The sequence below is a fragment of the Xyrauchen texanus genome, chromosome 19 (genome assembly GCF_025860055.1).
Source record: "Xyrauchen texanus isolate HMW12.3.18 chromosome 19, RBS_HiC_50CHRs, whole genome shotgun sequence".
Lineage (NCBI taxonomy): Eukaryota > Metazoa > Chordata > Actinopteri > Cypriniformes > Catostomidae > Xyrauchen > Xyrauchen texanus.
Window position 1 is genome coordinate 13498777 of NC_068294.1, and position 22217 is coordinate 13520993.

General features: G+C 37.6%; 1 protein-coding gene across 4 annotated transcripts in view; it reads left to right on the forward strand.

Moving 5' to 3' along the window:
* The first annotated feature begins 397 nt into the window (after positions 1–397).
* Positions 398–22217, forward strand: part of LOC127660197 (rap guanine nucleotide exchange factor 2-like) — a 154701-nt gene continuing 132881 nt past the window's right edge. For all 4 annotated transcript variants that reach the window (XM_052150318.1, XM_052150316.1, XM_052150317.1 and 1 more), the window contains exon 1: positions 398–925. In XM_052150318.1, coding sequence (XP_052006278.1) covers positions 857–925 — 69 coding nt within the window. In that variant the 5' untranslated portion in view covers positions 398–856. The remainder of the gene's footprint in view (positions 926–22217) is intronic.

Genomic DNA, 22217 nt, shown 5'->3' on the forward strand with positions numbered 1-22217 from the left:
AAGAAATGGGTAGGCTGCTGTTTAATTGTAGTAAACAAACTTTGCAACTTTGCCACACTGGCTCTTCGAGGATTGATTTCCAACGTTTTGGGGGGTTTGACTAAATCAAATTTCTAGGTTTAATTTCATCCCACTTGCTGAGTTTATTTCTAAATCAAAAGACAAATACATATTCCTTTTTTTATTTTTTTTTATTGACTGTCCTGTACTCTTGCAATGACACTCAAATCTCGTAATTTAGCTTTCGTCCAGTGGATGGCGACAAAGCACTATGTGTTGTACGTGAATTGTTCTCAAGGCGCGTTATTGTGTTGAATGGACTCGCCCATGAACCCTCTTGAGGCGGTCGGTCACCATGGTGGTGTCATACAACAGCGAGCCCAAACCACACACCATCCGTCGCTCGCTTTTACTGGATAAACACTATTTCTAAACGCTGTCTTTGACCCTCCGCTGGCTTGCAAATGGCTTAAAATGGACAATCACCCAGCGCATGGATTGCATTATTATTTAAAGATGGAAAACTGAAGAAGGAATAGCGAACAAGGGACAAACCGAATGCTGAAAAATGCACTCGTCTGCGTAAAATCTAAACCTACCAGCTTCCCTGCAAAAACGTTTCATTAACACTCAAATCTTCTGTCTACTAATAGCTGAACCCTCCTTGGCTGGGGCAGAAAAGCAGACTGTCTGCTCTTGTAGAATTGGGACCAGGTACATTAAGAGAGCTCCTGGCTCAGGCTGTGGCCTGGGGATAGAGGCTTCTTCTTTCCCCTTATAAAAACGACAGTGTTTTTGTACAGTTTAAAAGCCAATTCTGAGATTCGTTGTGGATTATTTAACTGTTTTCAAAACCATGGCGTCCTATGTGGATAACAGCTTTCGCCAGGCGGTGATGGTGAATCCATCAGAGAGGACGCAACAGGTCAGAAGGCATCCTTTTAAATCAGTAAATATGTACACGACTGGCTGTTATGTTTGCTAGTTTCCTTTGGCTGTGGCTCTGCACTTAGTATCATGTGTATGCTTGATACACGTTTGTCTTCTTGTACATTGTTGCATTGTTTACAGAATATAACTGTTTTGCCCCGTTATCATCTGCATAAGATAAGGCTAATCACATGCTATTAAAATGAAACGATATGAATCAACATGGATAAGCTATATGTATACACACTTAAATCAGCTTTTAATGCTCTTATAATGCTGACACATGCATTATGTAAAGGTTTAGCCAATACTCATCTTTGCAGCCCACTGTATAAACACACAAAAAGCATTTGCAAACTTTAAGTCTTTCACAGCAACGCGAGCCATGGCGGCTTTGTATAGGAAACTGTTAAACATGAATTACAACCACGTTTTTAAAAAAATATGAGGCAGACTGACGTTTATTCATAGAAATAAGTTGCAAAATATCGACCTTTTCTGTTCTGAAAGACGTAGCGGTGACTATTTGAGACGAATGTTCCTAGAACGTTAGTAGTAGGTTCCCTAAACGTTCTGTGTTTGTTTTCAGCAAGGCTTAAGATATACTGTATGTTCAATTCAAAGTACATTTGCTGTTGAGGTTTTCTCGTCATACTCTGGAAATAGCCTACATTTAGAAAGAAAACTAGCAGGCCCGATTCATGCATCCTAATAATCACATAAGTTCTTGTTTTATATAAATACTTGCTCATTAAGCCTTTATAGATCAGATTGAGCCATAACAAATTGATTGTGAAAGCTGTTCTGTTTAATAGAGCTGATTTTGTGCACAAGGGAACAATCACATCTGTTCATGCACCCAGTTGTTTGTACCTGGATTTAACCATTGCAGACAATAGAGGAACTTGAAGGCCAGTATGGTATTCATTAGTGAATATAACAGCAGGACTGAGAACTGTATGCAGCTGCATTTCCTAAAGATTACGTTATATTCCACATCTGTTCCCATTGAATGATGGAGCCTTTAAATCTTCCTGGGTTGTGCTCAGAGTTGGACACCATTCAGTAATCCAAGCTGGCCTGATTGATCAGCAAATGGCATGGAATTTAAAGGGTTAGTTCACCCAAAAATTATAATTATATCCTAATTTACTTACCCATGTGTCATTCTGAACCCATTGGACTTGCGTATGAAGGCCAATGGTGACTAAGGCTATCAGTCCCTAACACTGCCTTCTAATTTTGTGTTCCATGAAAGTAAGACAGTCTTATGAGGATTTTTACGTGAACTATGCCTGGAAAGGCTTAAAGGACACAATTGAAATTGTCACTATTATATAGCAAAATGTAAGGTACATGTAACCCCTAATTCAGCAAAATGCATGATGTAATCTCGCTCTGTTCATGTGGGTTAAAAGGAGCCGTTCCATAAAATGGCTTTAAGCCACACATAATGTGTAAAGAAAGACTTGCTTTCAGGGAATGACGCAGGCTTTTCAATTGGAGCTTGAAACTCATTATGGCTCAACAACGACAGCAACCTCAGCATTAACACAAACTGATGTTTGGTGCAAAACTGGACATCTTAATGGGGCTAAACATCCCCCAGTTGGAGTAGGTGATTTTGGACACTATTTTCAATGGCAGACCGCACAGGTCAAGGAGGTCATAAACAGGCTGATGGCACTTTGTGCGTCGACCTCTGTGAGTTAGTAGGTCAAAGAGCAAAAGTGCACATCTCTTATTGTTCCTAAGGGTCGGATCTTATGAGCAAGCTAAATATATCTGTTTGGCATCAGGAGACAAAATCTGGCTACAGCATTTTTTGATGCCCACAAAAATACTATAACAAGCTGGTTGTCCGGGACTGAAGTTTTCCTTCCGACAACTTCCTTCCTTTCTTTCACAGAAAGAGGAAGTGCATCAGATGTCCGTCATAGCCTGAGAAATCTTAAGAAATCCCTTTTTCTCATTGTTTAAAAAAAACAAAACAATGAGACCTCCTGCACCCGGTTCTTTTTTTGTTAGTCGCTAATGAAGCTGCATTGTTTACACGCGCATGCCAGTCAGCAAGCTGTAGGTGTCTCGTCATTTCTGCGACACGCACCACCAAATGGAATTGCAAAAATAAACAATGTTTTCAAAACAGTTTTCTGAACAGGCCCCTCATCTGCAGTTGTTAAAATAAAAAAAGAGATGGTCTCTCCCCAACTCACGGCATTGGTCGAGTAATGTTGTGGGTCTAAGCGGGTCACTCAAAACAAACACAGACTTTTATAGCACCACAGAGACACAATGTTTACAGTTTTCATGAAAATTAACCTACAACTATTTTTCTTATAGTTGTCACGGCATATTTTGGCAGGGTGGAGGGCGGGGCCGGGTCGTGATCATACACACCCGATCCCTTATCAGGCTAATCAAGCCTCCGAGAGGGATAAAGGCTGATGACAGACGGTGGTGCGGGAGAGAGAGATCGTTAACGGACATGTCCGTCGTGTGTGTTAAAGTTTATCATTAAAAATATTATTTATATTATCAAGCCGGTTCTCGCCTCCTCCTTTCCATTCACTTCTTTACACATATTAAACTGGGATAATAGAAGGAAATTCTTTGACCTTCTCACCCATACGTTGTTCCTCATGTTTTTCGTAATCAGGGCTACATTTCAGCTAATTGCAGTAAGAACTTCTGTGCTCACAAACTCTGGACTTGCTTTTCTGTTACTGCATTTCTGCATTCTCTGGTCTTGCCCCCAGTCATTCAGTCAAGTGGAGTCACATGTTATGAATGGGAGTCATTGCCTTGACAGAAGCGCTTTGGACACATACTGTACATACATAAGCTTGTGTGAACAAACAACGGTTTCAGTTACGTCTATAATCTCAGTTTACACGGATGGAATAGACTGACTAGCTGGGGAACATAAACAAAAGTATGACAACTGCCGTGTTAATTCCCGAACATGTGTCAAATTTTCTCCTCTTCCTGTGATGACCTGAACAATATTTTCTTTAAATACATTGTTGTAATGGCCCATGAAAGGCTGACTGAAAGGCAAAATGATTCTAGACTGCACTGTTACTGGGTGAATACGGTATTGTTTAGAATGTTTATCAGCCATTGTAGCCAAACACATTCAAATGTTTAATGCTTTTAAGTAAAAAAGTAAAAATCCACACTGTTTTCCACTACATGAACTCAAGGAAGAATATTGAATTGTTTCATTTATAAAAACACGCACCACAAACCACCTTTGCTCTCAAATTAATTTAAAGGGACAGTTCTCCCAAAAAAGAAAATTCTCTCATTTACTCACCCGCATGCCATCCAAGATGTGTATGACTTTCTTTCTTCTGCAGAACACAAAGACTTTATGAAGAATATTTCAGCACTTTAGGTACTTTCAGTGCAAGTGAATGGTTGCCAGACCCACAAATCACATAAAGGACACATAAAAGTCCATAAGACTCCAGTGGTTAAATCCATGTCTTCAAATGTGTTATTATAGATGTGAGTGAGAAACAGATCAATATTTAAATCCTTTTTACTATAAATCTCCTTTCTGACCAGTAGGTGGTGATATGCACGAAGAATGTGAATAACCAAAAACAATAGATGAATGTGGAAGAGAAAGGGAAAGTGGAGATTTAGTCTAAGATATTACCTAGTGGCATCTAGCGCTCTGTGCATGCGTCAAGCACTAGAAACATTTAAATACAGTAGTTGGGCAACAGTAGAGGTGGGCATCCCACATCCCTTCCGGTGGTTCTTTTGATCACTTGTGTCAGAGGAGAGCTCATCCTCACTTTGATCTGCTGCACTGTTTCTCTGCTCCGATCCAGTTGTTGGCATCTCTCTCTGTGATCTTCCTTAATGGATGAAACCTCTCACTCTGAAGTTACAGAATGGATCTCTAATGCACGATCTAGCTTTTTAGAAATCATGACATACTGATATGCTTTAATTAGCGGTGATTGCCAATAGTACGTTTCCTAAATTGTAAATATATGGACCATTTCAACTTCTGCTTGTTACTCGTTCCGCACAGGCTTGTTGAGGAGATGTCTGCTATTACTTTTCTATGGATTTGGACTTTCTAATGATTCTTATTCTTTTTATGATTTCTTTAGAATAATTTTTTAACTTATTTTGCATGTAAAATTTGAAATGTTACATCTTACAGTCTGACATACATTTTTAGTGCAGCATTGGTATCTTGGCAGTGATTGTGACTAATGTTAGTTAAAGCAGCTTATAGCTGAATTAGAGGGACAAAATTCTTATTGAGGGGCATTTTAGCGCAAGGACACATTCATTGTGAATGACCCCTGATGCTTTAGTTGCTGTTGAGAATCCTGATAAAGCCCCCGCCACTGAATGCTGTTACCTTAACTCTGTTTACCGTAACTTCATTTTGCTTTCCAAAAGATTTACATCAGGTCATAAACTAGTGTCTAATGAGTGAATAAGACTCTCAAAGTCATTCAAACAAAACAGAGGAGAGTGAGTACCAATGAAGTCGCAATCCATATAAATGAGTCTGCATGACTTTGTTACAACTTATGACTTCGCAGTCTTGGCATTATAATCATTATGTAGCATCCTTCACTGAGGTATGACAACGATTTACATAATGATCAGTGCAGTGGTGGTCTGACATAGTTTTTCCATGGCTTATATCAGCCATATCAGTTTGATGAACAAGACAGCGCAAACCTTCAGCAGCATGACAGAAATGTCAAGGCTGCAGAAATGTAAGCACATCTAAATTAATCTCTCTGGCACAGAGCAGCAGAAGAGCCTGAAATAATGTTTCTGATTAAAAGAAATGAGAAAAAAATTATCGGATTGATTTCTTGGTTTTCTGAAGGTATAAATTACCCCCATATATTGAAATGGTGGCTCTGTTCTAGGTAGAATTGGCCTGATCGCAACAAATCTGGGACTAGTCCCCTGAATTAAATCCTGACTTTAAGTATTAGGGGAGAAACTACAAAACTGGTCTGAGATCAGTGTTAAAAGCCACCTTTAACTGATATTAATCTCTCCTGTGCCTAACCACTTTAGCATCTGTGAATGTCCAAAGCATTAGCTGATTAATTACCTGATTACCTGCAGCGGGCTGAGGATTGTTTACAAAGGCTTCCTTCATTCAGTATTTAGGCCAGCGTTCACAAAGTCGATGGTATGTTGTACATTTTTGGGAATCTTATGAAAATATATCCAAGTCATATTTCACCACAAAAATCAAAAGAAAGAAAATAAATTATTTTGCCCCTTTGGTCCAATATAGTGAACTTGCTGGTTACACTTGGTATTAAATGACCATTGAATCGATAATTGAAATGATAATTTGGTGTGATCATACACAACAAAAGTTAATTGGATTCAAGTATTATTTTTGTTCGGACCATTGATTGTGAAGGTATAGGTTGATCTGCATTTAAAATGTATCCAGTGTTAATCTTGTCAAGGTGTTTGTTTTATTTCATCAACGATAATGAATACGAGACGAAAAAGACGTGTCATGATAATATTTAAACGTTTTTGTTAAAGCATACTGTTGAAAAATATATGAGAAAAAATATTACTGCAAGATATAAACAGAAGAAGAAACAGAAACATCTGTTAAAGGGTAACTAAACCCTAAACCAACTTTTTTTAGTTAATGATCTGTAAGCATGGGGCTTTATTAGTACTGGTCATTGATTCAAGTAATTGTTTTGACATTTGTGTATAAAGTGTTTTAATTCTACAATATATGGTGTAAAAACGTCTGAGTGCTGCCCTCTTCAGGTTGAACGGTGGCTACTGCAGTTGAATTTTCCTATTGGCTGTTGCGGTACTCGTGACGTAGCGGTGACAGCTGACGTAAGCAGGTTCCAGCTCACCACGCCAGATTCATGTACATGTCGTCTTGCGACCGTGTGAGGAATAATAATAACATAGAGTCTGACAGCAGCTGTCAATTAATCTGTCACTACGAGTCTCAGGTAACCCCCCAACCCCCCCTCAGCCCCGCACTCGGTTCGTTCCCTCTATCCCCGCCGGGGTCTGCCCACTTTTCCAGCATTTTCAAATATTTCTAGTGGGTGGAGTCAGACTCTGAATAGGTGTTTAGTTACCCTTTAATAGAAGATATTTTTCAATCCAATAATCCAGTATGCAGGATTTCCCTGCTTGAGCTGCGTGAGTTGAACGCTCTGAACACCGGCAAAATGAACCACTTTAAATGGTTAATTACCTCCCTTTAATGCATACTATTTATACATGAGGTTAATCACTATATCCACAACATGTATTACAAATTACAGCTAAACAGACAATGAAGCTAATAAACTGGTAAACTTGAACTATGTTGGTCATATGCGTAACTTGCTTTGTGTCCCTTGCGTTTATACGCCTTTTCAGCAGCCCTACTGTCATGGAAACTGGCAGTAAGGCTCAGTAGCCGCTAGCTAGCAGACTAGTTGTGTAGACTAGTTGTGTACCGAACAAACAGCACTGACAATGCAATACAGCTATCAATAAAGGTTTTTTTCTAGTGCTGTCAGAGTTAATGCGTTAAAGCAGGCAATTAATTAAAGTTTAACACATTATTTTTTCTTAATAACTATTAATACATTTACTGTTAATATAGCATTAAACACTTGGTAGCACGGAACCTTTGCAATGTGTCCACCTGGAGGCATTTCACTGATGAAAACACCACAAACACAGAACAGTGCTTCCCTCTCAGTGATAAAATGTTGGAAAAAGGAACTCAACACTATTTGATGTACAAAAAGCCAGGATGGAACCTTGTAAGGTGCATGTTAATTACCACAGAATCACATCAAGTCTTAACTATCACCAAAACGCAGAATGAGATGTATTTTGGAGTTCAAAACAGCGTTTGACGCTGGCGTTGACACAAAACATGAAAGCATCTTCATGATTGCTATAGCAAAGTGCATAGCCACAGTCTGCCAGCAGATTAATACAGATATAAAATGTTCTAAATGTCTTTTTTGATGATTAATTGTGGTTGTTTAAAGTTTTCTCTCCACTTTTAGGTGATTTATTGTCATAAGTGCATGTTATATACTGTATGTAGTCTAGTAGTTCTCAAACCGGTCCTGGTGGCCCCGCAGCACTGCACATTTTGCATGTCGCCCTTTTCTGACTCACCCAATTTAAGTGTTGCCCTGCGTATGAATATCCATATTTCCCTACTATATAGGGCTGGGACGGCGCGTCGACGCAAAATATGCGCGTCGATTCGTCAGACCAAAACAAAGATGGCGGCGCCGGAGAGTAGAAGCAAAACGAGTGGCTCCTCAGACTACCAGAAGTGCAAGGCGGCACGCACTCGTTCATCTAAAGTGTGGGAATTCTTTAATTTAAAAGGAAAAAATTATGTGATATGTCGTCTTTGCAAAATGGAGATGGCTTTCCATTCTAGCGCCACCCGGTTGCAGCTGCAGATGACAGAGCACCGTAAGTTTTTTTTCAACTCCCCACTTTGCACTCGATGTTGGAGTAGGCTATAATACGTTGTCGACACCTAAAGTTTTCGCTTATAGCTATTAATAATGCGCTTATAGCTATGAATGTCGTGAAAAATACATAGAGGTCACTGACAGCGCGCTGACAGAGAGGACCAAGCAGGTAACATTTAATAAAGTCTCATTAACATTTCATAACATTCAAAGAAAATTAAACCATAAATAGGCCTACTATTTTGTGGCTCTTTAATGTGTCGTGACAGATTGCCTCAGTTAAAGCTGCTTGTGAACCGATCATCTTTTCCTTGGTTAATTTATAGCATCAAATAGGCTAAACATGACTGTAGCCTACATCAGAAGGACTGTTGTTTTAACCACGGAAAGATGTCAGTACAGTAGCCTACAATCCATTATTCAAATTCACCGGCGTTAATCTTCTCTCTCCTGACTACTTTGTCAGAATAAATTGCGTATTATGATTGATTGATCAGATCGCCAGTCAATCAAACTCCCAGCAAATGTTTATTTTTTTAAAATTTTTTTACATTTTATACACCCCCACCCCCGATGAAACCGGTATTACCGGTGTTGTCACAAGTCGATTAATCAAATCGAAATCGAATCGGACTGGAAAAATGAATTGTTAGATTAATCGATGCATCGAAAAAATAATCGCTAGATTAATCGTTTAAAAAATAATCGTTTATCCCAGCCCTACTACTATATACTATGCCAGAAACAGTATGCTTGTGGAATATTATGTCTGAATCTATAAAATTCAGAAGACAGTAAGCGAGAAATGCCCAGATGTCCTACTATTTCCGGTGGGAATCCGAAGTGTGGATCGGTCGAACACTTTCCTATCCCACAATGCATCGGTAGCTGAGGAGACGTCACGTTCAAACACTGGATTTGAAACAAATTGTGGAGAACCCCGGGTCGGAAGGCTGTTTTCAACAGTAAGTGCTATATAAACAAAGAACATTGCTCATTGTGCTTAAATGGCGCTTGTTTAACCGATCTTGTGTGGATTATTTTCATGTTGTTGTTGTCACAGCATACATCCTGTCACAGGACCATGCGTACTGTTAGTGTGTCCGAATTCTATTCATACTGCCTCTCGCATACCTAAAGAGCATACTGTTTTACCAGCCGAGAAGTGCACTTCTCATCAAAAAAAGTACATACTGTGACAGTGCATTTCGGATGCTGAATTGGAGTCTCTACTAATGAGCTGATGAGTTGAATCAGATGTGTTTGATTGAGGAGACATCCAAAATGTGTAGTGTTGAGGGGCCTCTAGGACAGGTTTAAGAACAACTCATTGTTGTGCACTGAAGCTTGAAGTTTGTTTTAATTGGTTTGTTTTTAGTTTAAGGAAGGAAAAAAAATAAATATGGAATGAGTAACCAAATTTGTTCACAAATGTTTCTTTCTTAAAATAAATGTTGGATACAAGGCTAGCTAAAATGGGATGCCTGTATCAATTTGAAATTCAGTTTGTTAATTGGTTGGTCTCTATGGAAATAAAAGTCATACCTTATACAATATCTTGCGATTTTGCCATTTCATGCTAATTGTATACACGTTGTCATGAGACTGTGTTGTCTTAGGTTGAAATATGGTATGGACAGGTTCACAGGTTTCGTGTAATTACCTTTGTCTAATATTAGCTTATAATAAAGATATGCTGACCTTATTAAGTCAACCTAGTGGAACACATTTTATGATTACACCTAAATGCTCTAAATTGTGTTTTTCTTTCTGTACAGTCTGTGTTTGTGGCTATTCTACTTGGCTTTGACAAGAAACTGCACAGACACATGAGCTCAGGATTGTATTCCACTCTATCGTGAACAATGGCACTTCTCCAGATAGAAAGCTCTTGTCACAAGGTCATATTCCCTTGTGCTCTTTATGAGTCCATAGACACTTACATTAGCATGTTCATGAGGTTCAGTGTTGGTTTTATGATCGCAATAATTTAAGCCAGGTGATGTCCTGGTCTTAAAAGCATTTCTTTCAGCCTAGACTGATGTCTCATTCTCTTGCTGTTATTGTGTTGAGAAAGGAATTCTGTAGTACAAATGCTCGTGAATAAGAGATTTTTAGCTTTTCCAAAACCTACTGAGCTGCCTTGCTGTCTACAGTCTGCATTGGCAGCTCCTCATTAGGCAGCATCAACTCAAAAAGAAACCTGATACTTGACCAGTTTGGAGCGCTCTACATAAGTTGGGTTTCCATCCACATATTTATTGTGCAATTTGGGATTTCGCATAAAAAGTCTGGATGGAAACACCAAGATGTGAATAAAATCTCCAAAATGCACAAAAAAAACATTCAACATTCTAAACAGTAGTAGAAATTTTTACCATGAACGGATAGAAATTGTGCTAAGGCTTTCAATCCACACATCACATATATTAAAAAATATTTACCATTAACTCTTATTAATAAATAAATCAGAGTAGTGAGGGAATACATTTTAATTTCGGATGTGTTTTTCTTATGAAAAATTGCATAATTTGCTTTATGGTTACTGTCCATGGTATCATGGTTTTACTTTTACCTTGGTTACTAAGATCTTATTTCATGTTAGTCTGGAGCCATGGTGGCTTGACTGCAATGTGGCTAGTCACATTTCCGGGATCCTTTCATGTGCTTAGCATCCAAGAACTAACAATAACACTCCAGTGGTGCTTTTTAAAGGCCCCGGTATATATACGCTGAAGTTCTTTTTTGATCTTCACTCAGAGCCAAAAAGAAGTTTGAAATAGCTGAGCAAGTTTATAGTGTTTACGAACATTCAGGCTAGGGCTGAGGGCTTTATAATCGACTAATCTATTATTAGAATGATTTTTTTTTACTACTCTGGCAATTATTACAACGATTAATCATTAGCTCTTAACCGATTATTCATCTTGTGCCCAGACTTAAAAGGTAGTATTAGACATGCTCCCTAACAATAAAGAGGAAAAAATCTTTTTTTTTAAAATACCTCTAAATGACATTAACTGAATTAAAGGGGAAAAACACTTGGTTTTTTATTGTTTAAGTAATTACAAATTTCACTGCAGAAAATCCTATTGTTATCAAGCGTTTTTGTCTTGTTTTGCATTTAAAATTGTCTAAAAATCCTTAAAACATGATACATTCGGAAGCAACATATAAGATATTTAGACTTGCTTTAAGACAGTGTATCTTAAATATAAGTGTATTTTTTCACTTGTTAATACTTCTGCCAGTGCAGTAAAACTAAATATATTCATATTCAAGATATTTGCTCTAAACGCAAGTCTAAATATCTTCTCTGTTGCTTCTCAGGAATATGCATCTTGTTTTTAAGGATTTTTCTATTTTAAATATTACAATTAATAAAATATTATATTCAAAATTCTCCGATAAAAAAACTTCTTCTGCAGTATAGCTGCTAAAGTAAACGTACATAAGGAGTTTTAGATATTTATATTGAAAACAAACCAAAAAAGACAAAATCTAAAAGTAATATTTTGCATTGTATAATGGGCTAAGACTATACCCTCTCATCTTTTTGTTCACTTGATTTCCATCCATCTTTAATAAAAAAACAAAACTCTTTCTTTATAGAGCTGCGTATCGCCAATTTTCTTCACCATAAGATACACACCGTGACACTCATATTATAATTCACTATGTTGCAAGCAATCACTATAAACAAACTCTAGATGCAGCAAGCATGTACCAGTGATGAGCGTCTCCGCACGAGACAGTGTATCAGCCGGGAGAAGTTTGAAACTCTCTCGCGCTGTTTTTCACGTGACCCATATAAGCGGCCCTGGCCACACAGACAAATGCCAGTTTTGTAGTTTGTGCTTATTTATACGGCCCGCCTTCTTTATTATTTGAACTTAAATAAATGATGCATTAAATACAGTATATAACGGCGCAGTGTTTCCTTTTTAGATGCTCTGACAGGCAAGTTTTGCTCAAGCGGAAGACCAGGTATGGCTCTGCTCTATTTCATGTATTTATTATTTTGTATTTTTGTATTATAATACTCTGCGATCTACATCACCTTTTTATTTATTTGGAAAGTTTGGAGTGCGTCTGGACTGTGAGTTGTTCTTTCTTCCTCTCCGCCAATCAAGTGCAAGCCGAAATGCTGCTCTCCGGTGTCATCGTTAGCATTTCAAAAGATCTCATGTTGCGTTAAATTAAATTAGACGACTATTTGACAACTAACATTTTTGTCAACAAATTTTTATTGTCGATAATGTCGACTAATCGTTTCAGCCCTAATTCAGACACTGCCCACGCCACTGGGGGTGGCCTTTTGAAGTATATTTAAATGTGAAGTCATGAAGCTGTTTAACTACTCGATAATGATTTAAAGTAATATTCTATAAATATGCAGTTGATAATGAATAATTTGGCATGTTTACATTCTGCATTGATGGCACTGAAGCAGTAACACACTATACACTGCCATAATATGGGCCGGTTACACACTGTCATTGTAATTTACGATGATCCTGATACTACTGCAAAGATGGATGTTTAAAAGAGTGTTAATAGACAAGAGAATGATGATAATAGGCATATCTCACTTTGGGAAAATGTGTGAATGGCTTTTGGCTGCAGAAGGCACCGAAGTGAAACAGCAGATCAACAACATAGTGAATGGGCACTTAGTAAATTTGATTCCTTTTGTAGACTAATTAATTACATACATAAAAGAAGCATGACATGATGTAGGTATGGATGCTTTCACACACTGAATTTCGTTTCCTCACCCTGGCCGCTGGTCTCTGTTCACATCATATTATTTGGGTTCGAATTGTGTTCCAATTGCATCATTAACATGAGTACAAGTATTAGCTGTCAACCACTTTAGCTAGGTAACAACTCAAGAAGACATCAGCTTTGCGGTGTTATTAAGGTACCAAAAGTACCACCTAAACTTTACAGGCACAAAACAACACTTGTGTTTTTCTCTTGTGGATGCATTGAATGTGCAATGATGTGATGAATGTAATCATTTGTCTTTGATGTGAAGAATGTGAGCTGCTCTCTGAAAGCGATTTATTTGGAGACAAACGGGTATGAATGAGAAATGCATTATTCCATAATAATTGGGATTGGGATCAGAATAAGCTGTCCATCAATAAGAGCTCTATGTTACACCTTCTGATGACATGGACCAGTGGCATTAAGGGGTTTAGCAGCTGGTAGGAAGTTTTCGTGAAAGTTTGCGTTGTCGAGCATTTATGAACCACCGAAACAAACACAAAAACACCTTAGTTTTGGCCAGATTTTGTCAGAAATGACATCACACCTGTGTGTTCTTCAATTTCACATGAAGTATACAGGGGCCTTAATTTAAACTCATCTTATTCTCACTGAAATTTCTGACAGTTTGAACTTTTGTACCCTTCACTTTCATTGGAATGGAAGAGCTTTGTTATTCCTTGGTTAAGTATTAACATTGGCTGAACCTCTGAGTGGATTCCCTGCACCAGTCTGTCAGTATTTTGGATTAGACCAGCTACTCTTACCAGGTGCAACTCTCAGATCAATGAGATTACAGCCTCAAAGGTTTAAGTATTGTCTGGTAACCATGGTCCATTCTTTATTATTTTAGATTCTGCCTAGATATGCTAGATCTGGGACCAGTGATGTGAATAGGGATGCACCGATCCAATACCTGGATCGTATTGGCTCCGATACTGAAGCTTTTTGTCGGATCGGGTATCGGACCGATGAGCCCGATCCAAATCCGAAACTGTGTGTTAGTCATGTTCATTACTGTCAAGCTCAAAAAATGACATAAAAGAACCATAAAAACACCATTATAGTAGTTCATATGACTCATGCATTTTATTCAATGCCACTTGAAGACGTTCGATAGCACTGTGAATCACAAATGGCTGGGTTTAATAAGTAAATATATATAGTATGCGCAGCTCCAGCGCATCAGTGAATGGCGCTGCTCTGTTTACACACACTCGCAGCTATTTTTAGCCTTCACACGGTGCGCGATATTTGAGTGCTACTCATGAACAACATCTCGGATGTAGATGCTCAAAAGTTTGGTTCACTTATAATATGCATTCATAATGGCACTGGAAGTGCATTTTACCAGAATTTGAATAAGAAGCGAATTAAACTACTGTGAACTTGCCTACAAACAGACACATACAGGACTTCCTGGAGAGTTCAGAATGTCAAAATAAAAGCGTGAGTGTTTAAAGGTGCACGATTGAGATATATTACTATTATAATATATTATTATTATTATTATTATCATTTGTAAACAAATGATAATATTATTTAAGTTGAATGGGTTCCAAAAAATAACTGTGTGAATGAAAAGTGAGCTGATAACTTATGCCTCCTACACACTACACGACTTTCAAAGACATCGGATCATGGTACCGTTCATATTACACAACAGTCTGTCTTGTCTTGGAACTCATAGCTTTTTCACATTATACGACAAATCGGCGACAGGAGTGAACAAATTTCACGATGTTGATGATGGAAATGATTCACCAATCATTTCCACAATTTGGAATCGCAGACTGGTCCATATATTTAAAATCCTAGATATCTCGCTTTCATCGGCGACATGTCGGCGCTTCTCTCAAATTGCGTTTTAGATAATTCATACATTGCGATCGTCGCTTTGCCTATGATTTTATGCTTTTGTCCTTTAAAATCCTTTAATGTCCAGATACAAAAAAAAAACCCAGCTTTTGTTCTACTGACGACTTACACTGGAATTACTGTTAATTTTGCTGCTACATTATCCAGTATACTAATTAATAATAAGTGTATTATAATAAGCTATATATTTATATTGAAATAATGTGTAGCTAGAGGTTTGTGTTTCTTGACATATTAAAGAGCACACCCAATTAGTTTCACATAATAATGTAAAGATATTCTAAACTAATTATGCAAAAAACAATACTGGTTTCGGATCGGTATCGGCCGATACTGAGATTTCTGATATTGGAATCGGATCGGTGCATCGGTGCATCCTTGGATGTGAACTGTGTTTATGATTGTATCTCAAATGCTTGACATGTAATTTAGATATTATGTCCAGTCCTCTGTGATGTCACAGGATCCTGATAGATATTGACCCTGGATGACTCAGGACTTTTGACTTTCTCTAATGGGAAGCAATTGTCCTCAATCTCTTTATGGGAAGAGTTACTCATTACATTATCATGATCATTTCATACTTTGAGTTAACATGTTATGCTGTAATATCAGACTGTTGTGAGGTGTAATACAAAGTGTTCAACCTTAATACACTACCATTCAAACGTTTGGACAAATCTACTCTTTTTCCACATTAATTCACATTTGAGAATATAGGGTAGTCATCATCTTCGAAATACCACAAATGGATGACTCTAATGTTAAACAAATCACAACTATCTTGTTTTTTAAACCATCTGAAGCTGTTTATCATTATCTCAAAGATATTTTTACTTTGTAAATATTTGCCTGATTTAGTAGTTTACTATTCAGTAAGTAGTAGCTGTAGCTTAGTATTTAGCTAGTACTCTTATCTTATCATTAAGTGTTTTTATGATGGTGAATGAGAAGTCGTACACAAGATCAAATAGGCCTAGGTCTTCTCATCTATTTTTTGAAAATCTAATACAAAAAAATATATTAATAATTTTGAAAGACAATTTTAATTGTAGGTCCGAACTTTTTTTTTTTTTTTTACAGCATCCATCTTTATATGAGGACAGAAAGGTGGCCTTCACAGATAGTGGATTGATCATCTTTTTAGTCTATAGCCCCTTTCCCATATACAGTCCCAGTACTTTGCCCTTGGTAACTTTCGAGATTTACCCGAGGACGCTTTTTCCTCTTGTATTCGCACACATAAAAGTAACCCCCTAGCAACATCCTCTAGTGTGAACCATTTTTCTTCTGACGTTGTTTGTACGCACGATTCAATAGCAACAACTACATAATCAACAACACTGACAGAGGATGCCAGGATCGGAGCTACACTTTCGCTAGGGCTGTTTTGCACAAACTGTGGCTGCATCCGAAAACGTAGGCAGCTGCCTTGCCTGCTTAACTAGATAATGGCTTAAACAACAGCGTTTTTGAATGAATTAAACTCTTAAGGTAACTGGTTTCAGAACAGTTTGAATAGCACCTTATTTTCATCCTAACCCCTTATACAGCCTCTGAAGGCAGCATTTTCCAGTTTTCGGATGCAGTCTGTATCTTCAGGTTGTAATTTTTACACTGGGCGCTTGAGATGTGCGTGTGGTGTTGCGTCTTTGAAGCCGCAGCGTGAGGAGAGATGAGGCGCTCCGCCTACCACGCAGCACATGCTGAACTCAGTAAAAAAACATGTTGAAAATACACTATAAACCAATTTATCAACACAATCTTTTATGATAAAGTATTTTATGACTCAGCATAAAATACTGTAATGAACTACTCACCCATTGACTTAAAGACATCTTGATGAACATTAACCACGCAGTAACAGGCACGCAGTACTTTCCTCATGTAAATTACATTTCATGCCAGTTAAGTTTATAATAGATTTCATATACCACTGTCAATAAAAAAAATATTTTATTTATGTAAAAAAAAGTGACAGTACAAATGCGATGGAAACTCAAAGTGCATCTCATGCAGTAGCTCTGGTCACCCCTCACACACACAAATTTGAAACAGGTGATATTCTTTGGATACTTTGTTGGTTTTATGTTATTTCTGTTAAGGGAATTGGAAAACTAGCACAGTCCTCGAAATAGCAGGTTAGCAGCTACAAGTTTGTTTAATCAGGGTGGCTGCCGACTCTTCATGTGTCTCAGTACTTTGTGCATCATATTTCTTATCAGGCATGTAACAATACACACATTTCACTATACGATACGATCCATAGCCTCACAATACAATACAATATGATATGAGCACCCACAAATGTTTCGCTCAAACGTATTGAAGGATTCGACATAAATGTCTTTTAAATCCTAAATGCCACAAAAATATCTGACATTGGCAACAAAAAGCAGAGCTTTAAGGAACTTAAACAACAGCACTGCATTTATTTAGTTTGATTGTTGAGAAAAACATATGAACTCAAAATGTTTATCTTGAGAAGTTTGTCTACATTTTGTCATTTATAGTTGTAACACATTTTTCACAATACACAGTTTCAAGAAGCTTTGTAGAAAATCTTGTCTTGTCTGAAAGCCCACTGCGAACAAACTGAAGTGATTGTAGCAAAGTTAAAACTCCTTTCATTATTATTGAAATAAGAATATATATAAAATAAAATCTCGAGAGGAACCTGACCTCTTGTTTTATGATATTTGTACATAATCCAATTTTATTTCGTTTCGCTTTAATATAAACTACCACCACTGGCTTCTAACATGTGTGCAAGTGTTGTTCTCAAAGCTCTTTTACTTCAAAGTCAAAAGCAGATAATTATACATCTCATGCAATCATTGGTTTCTTACGTTGTTGGTTTTTTGAATAAGCAGTTTTTTGATAGTTATGAATCATAACTTATGAGCGTCTTGCTGTGCATGTCACACTCGGTGTCGGCTGGGAGATTCGGCGGTTAAAATTACTGCTGCTGTTTCTGCCTCACAAATCCACTGATTTGTAATGCAACATGTTTGATGTAGTGCAACACCGGGACATTAAACTGTTGTTTGGCAAATTCGACAGTCTGTACCGCTACAGTTGAATCTACTTGGCATTTGCCATCAATCTTCTCACCTATGTACTGGAAGTGTGTTGCTCTGTTTTCCTGTGAGTGCTCAACGCTGCCTCTACGTGGAGGAGACTGTTCCGCAGCTCTCAATTTTGCACTGCTTGGTAATTACACTATAATGTGTTTGTTTATGTATCGTACAATACATATGGTATTGTATAGTTAGCGTCGTATTGTAACATAAAATATCTTTTTTACACCCTTGTGTGAAAACAACAAAAAGTAGTTCCAAGTTAAATTACATAAAACAGGCTTTAGTTCCTACAGTAGGAAAGGGCCTTATAAGCTGTAGCGCCCTACTTGTATAGATCCTTCTTTGCGTCTTTTTTTGTCTTTTGACTAAGGACATTGTGACTAAATTTGTGGTCTCAGATCTTGTTTGTTAAGATTTGCCCTGTCACACTAAGCACTGTTGTGCAACTATTTTAGTCCTAATCCCCATGTGCCTAATAAAACCAATTAGTTTAAGCCTGTCTTCACTGGCCCGTTATATTTGATCAGTAGAAGGCTTTGAACTAAGTTAGTAACAGGAGTGCATGAAAACCCTTATGTCGGCCCAATCACAGTCCACTGCTCTGTGGATACAATCCAGATTTGCTTTACAATAGCAGATCATAATGATATAGTGGTCCACTGCAACTTTTTGGAGACATTCTGTTTTATAGACTGTCAAAGCTCATAAGTCATAACTACATCTTTCACAGAGAAGCTGATAAATCCCTGAAATGAATGTTTATTGGTCATGGATAAGTAATAAAGGCTCACTGATTGTTTAAAGTAGTAGCTTCAACTTTTCACAGGGGTTACCAATGAGGATGTCCCGGGATCAGTGTGAGAGAGAGAGAAAAAAGCTAGCTGATGGAGCTCTAGCCCTATGGGACCCTATCCATTCTACATGCACTCACTGAACACTTTATTAGGAACACTTGTACACCTACATATTCATGCATTTTCTGTCAGCTATTCTGTCATCTGTACTCAATAATACAATAAAGCGTTTCTTCAAGCACATGTCTGTTTGTCTACGGGCAAAGTATTTGTAATATTAATTTGATAATAATAGCCTAATAATAATAATCATTATTTAATACATGGAACGATTTTGAACTACTGGCCCAACCTGGTTTGTTTAAACTTGATGCCCTCTTTAATATCATCTCATGGTATCATGCTACACATCTGTGATTATTAGCTCCTGCACTTGGCAGCCATATCTGCTTCCTGCTACATGGGTGTTCGAATGCAATTGTCAATATGTCCTCATCACAACTGCACTTTTGTGTGGAGAGCATATTGTTCATTAGCATTATCAGCTGTGATGTCTAATGGACAGCTTTTATAATCTGTGTCAGTTTAACATTATGCTAATGAGAGTGGCGAGTGATTGTAGTAAAATGGAAACGGGCAAGCCATTCATCAGGACGAGCCCCATCTCACACGAGCCCCCTATGATTTGTGTCATTGAATGAGTGTGGTTTTAGTACAGTGGACCCCTGTTGAAATCTATCACTGCTTGTCACATAATAATCAGCATCACTTTAATTATACTGTCATCTTGAGTATTTGCTTACTCCCCTAGGACGCGTTCAATTGAAAACATGAATATTAGACTGTTGGTGAAGTCAACTCACAGTTTTAAAGGGTTTAATTACTGTACGGACCTTTCAGAATCAAGTATGGGTATACGTTACAGGCAAAATCGTTCTTCTCCACGCATGTGGTGAGTTATTCTATGTCAAATCAACCACATTTTAGAATCTTCACCAGCTGAAATGTTTGATTTTCTTAATATTTTTATTTTTTATTTTTTTAAGAAAGATATACATAAATGATGAATGTAAGCAAAAGTGTAAAATGCCATGGATCAATATTTTGGGAGTAATAATTCTTATTTCTAGAGAGGAGTCAATATGACAATTTTCAAAATGATCCAAGCATTTTGGAAGTTAAAAAAAATGACCTAAGAAAGGTGGCAGAGATATAAGTAGGTCTGTTACTAAAATGAGTTGACTTCAGTACACCTTGTTGGACTTAATTCTAATTGTTGGAGTCCAAAAAAAAAATTAAATAACAAAAATAAGTATTTTTCTTTCTCCGAAGTTGATAAGCCTATAGCTCCAGAAGTTTTATGGATATCTTAATGTCCTTTTAGGTTCTGCTTCAGAAAAAACTCACTTTGTGCGTGCGCTTGTAAAATCTATATTTTAAGTCTCATTATTATGGTTCAGTATTTCTCTGTAATGTAGAATATTGTTAGCAATGTTACTGATAATGTTCATTCTCAGCCCTGGAACTCAAACCATTTTCTGATGTCCCCCAAAATATATGTATATTCAAGTAATTAAATTAATATCATAAATGTGCGACTAGTCGACTAATGGCTTAAATTAACGCCTACTAGTCGACTACGAAAATCTTTGGTTTGGGGCAGCCCTACATTACACAGAACAACTTTAACTCTCAACTAGCTGTGTAAGGATCTCGCTGCTGCAAACTTCACGACTAAACTACACAATTACTAGTGAGTGAAATCCAGTTTACTCGCATAGTGTGAAATTTGGTGGAACAGGCGAGTGATTTCCTCTCATTGTATTAGAGGGTTGCGCATAGAGTAAAAGAAAGATCTTGGGATTTAAGAATCAATATCAAAATCATTCAAATGAAGATTGCAATGTATCGTAAAATCTAAATTTTTACCCACACCTAGTTAGTACTATCATACATTCTGTATATTTGATACTGTGCATCAGTTTTCACGTGCATATGTCCTTACGAGTGATTGTTCTGGCTGAGAGAGGCATCACGCACTATTTCAAAGTCCTTTTTAAGTGTGTGTGGAAAGAGATTGCCAGACACACTTATTCACTCTCATCCAGAAACATCAATAACTTAAATAAACTTTTAAAAGTACATTCCCCAACTCGGAACACAGAAACAGAACACATGTTTTATCAGACTCATTCTTACTACACAAAGTCATTTCTAACTGAAAATAACTATTCTGAGACAAAATCAAATTTACTATGGATCAGGGATATTTAAAGTAATATGATGGATGAAATCGACCATGAGTGAAATTGTACTACAAATCAGTTCATCACATAATTGTATTTCAACCTCTGTGTGTACCTGTAAAGTTGGCACTTGTGTTTCAATACAAAAAAAGTCAGAAAATACAATGAAGAACACAAGTCAGGGGAGAAATCTCTATTTACCTATTATCCATATTAATTATAATGTGAAAAGAACATGTCAAGAAATGTCAGCTCAAGGAGGGTGGCTGTGGCTCAGGTTTTAGAGCAGTTTGTCCACTAATCACAGGGTTGGCGGTTCGATTCCCGGCCCACATGACTCCACATGCCGAAGTGTCCTTGGGCAAGACACTGAACCCCAAGTTGCTCCCAATGGCAGGTTAGCACCTTGCATGGCATCTCTGCAGTCATTGGTGTGTGAATGTGTGTGTGTGTGTGAATGGGTGAAACAAAGTGTAAAGTGCTTTGAATACCGCTAAGGTTAAAAAGGTGCTATATAACTGCAAACCATTTACCAAGGAGAGTTTGTCATAAAAGTTTGATCTTGACTACACCTGGACACAGCAGGAGGACTGAAAAGTGTGATGTGTAGTAGTATAATAGTAACTTTTATAGGTATCTGAACAGATTCATTCGAACTCTGATTCGACACGGACTGGTCCAGTTATCGGACTGGAGTTAGACTCGGCCCCTTTTGGACTCTGACTCGACTCAGACTTGATTGTTTAAAGACTCTGACTCAACTAAGGTGGACTCGACTAAGGTGGACTCGAACCCAACACTAGTATGAAGTAGGTTATATGTTCTGAGCTTTATGTTCATTATTACCTAGGGCTGTGTCCATACAATCAAATATCGTTATATCGTGATAATGTTTCTCACGATATTGTATCGATACTTAGATCCATGTATTGTGATATTTCGGGATATTTTCAGTGCAGTCAGAAATGCTTCTCTGAGGCTCAAAATAGGCTGAAATTGAAATGCCTTAAATCCGAACTGCTGGCCTCC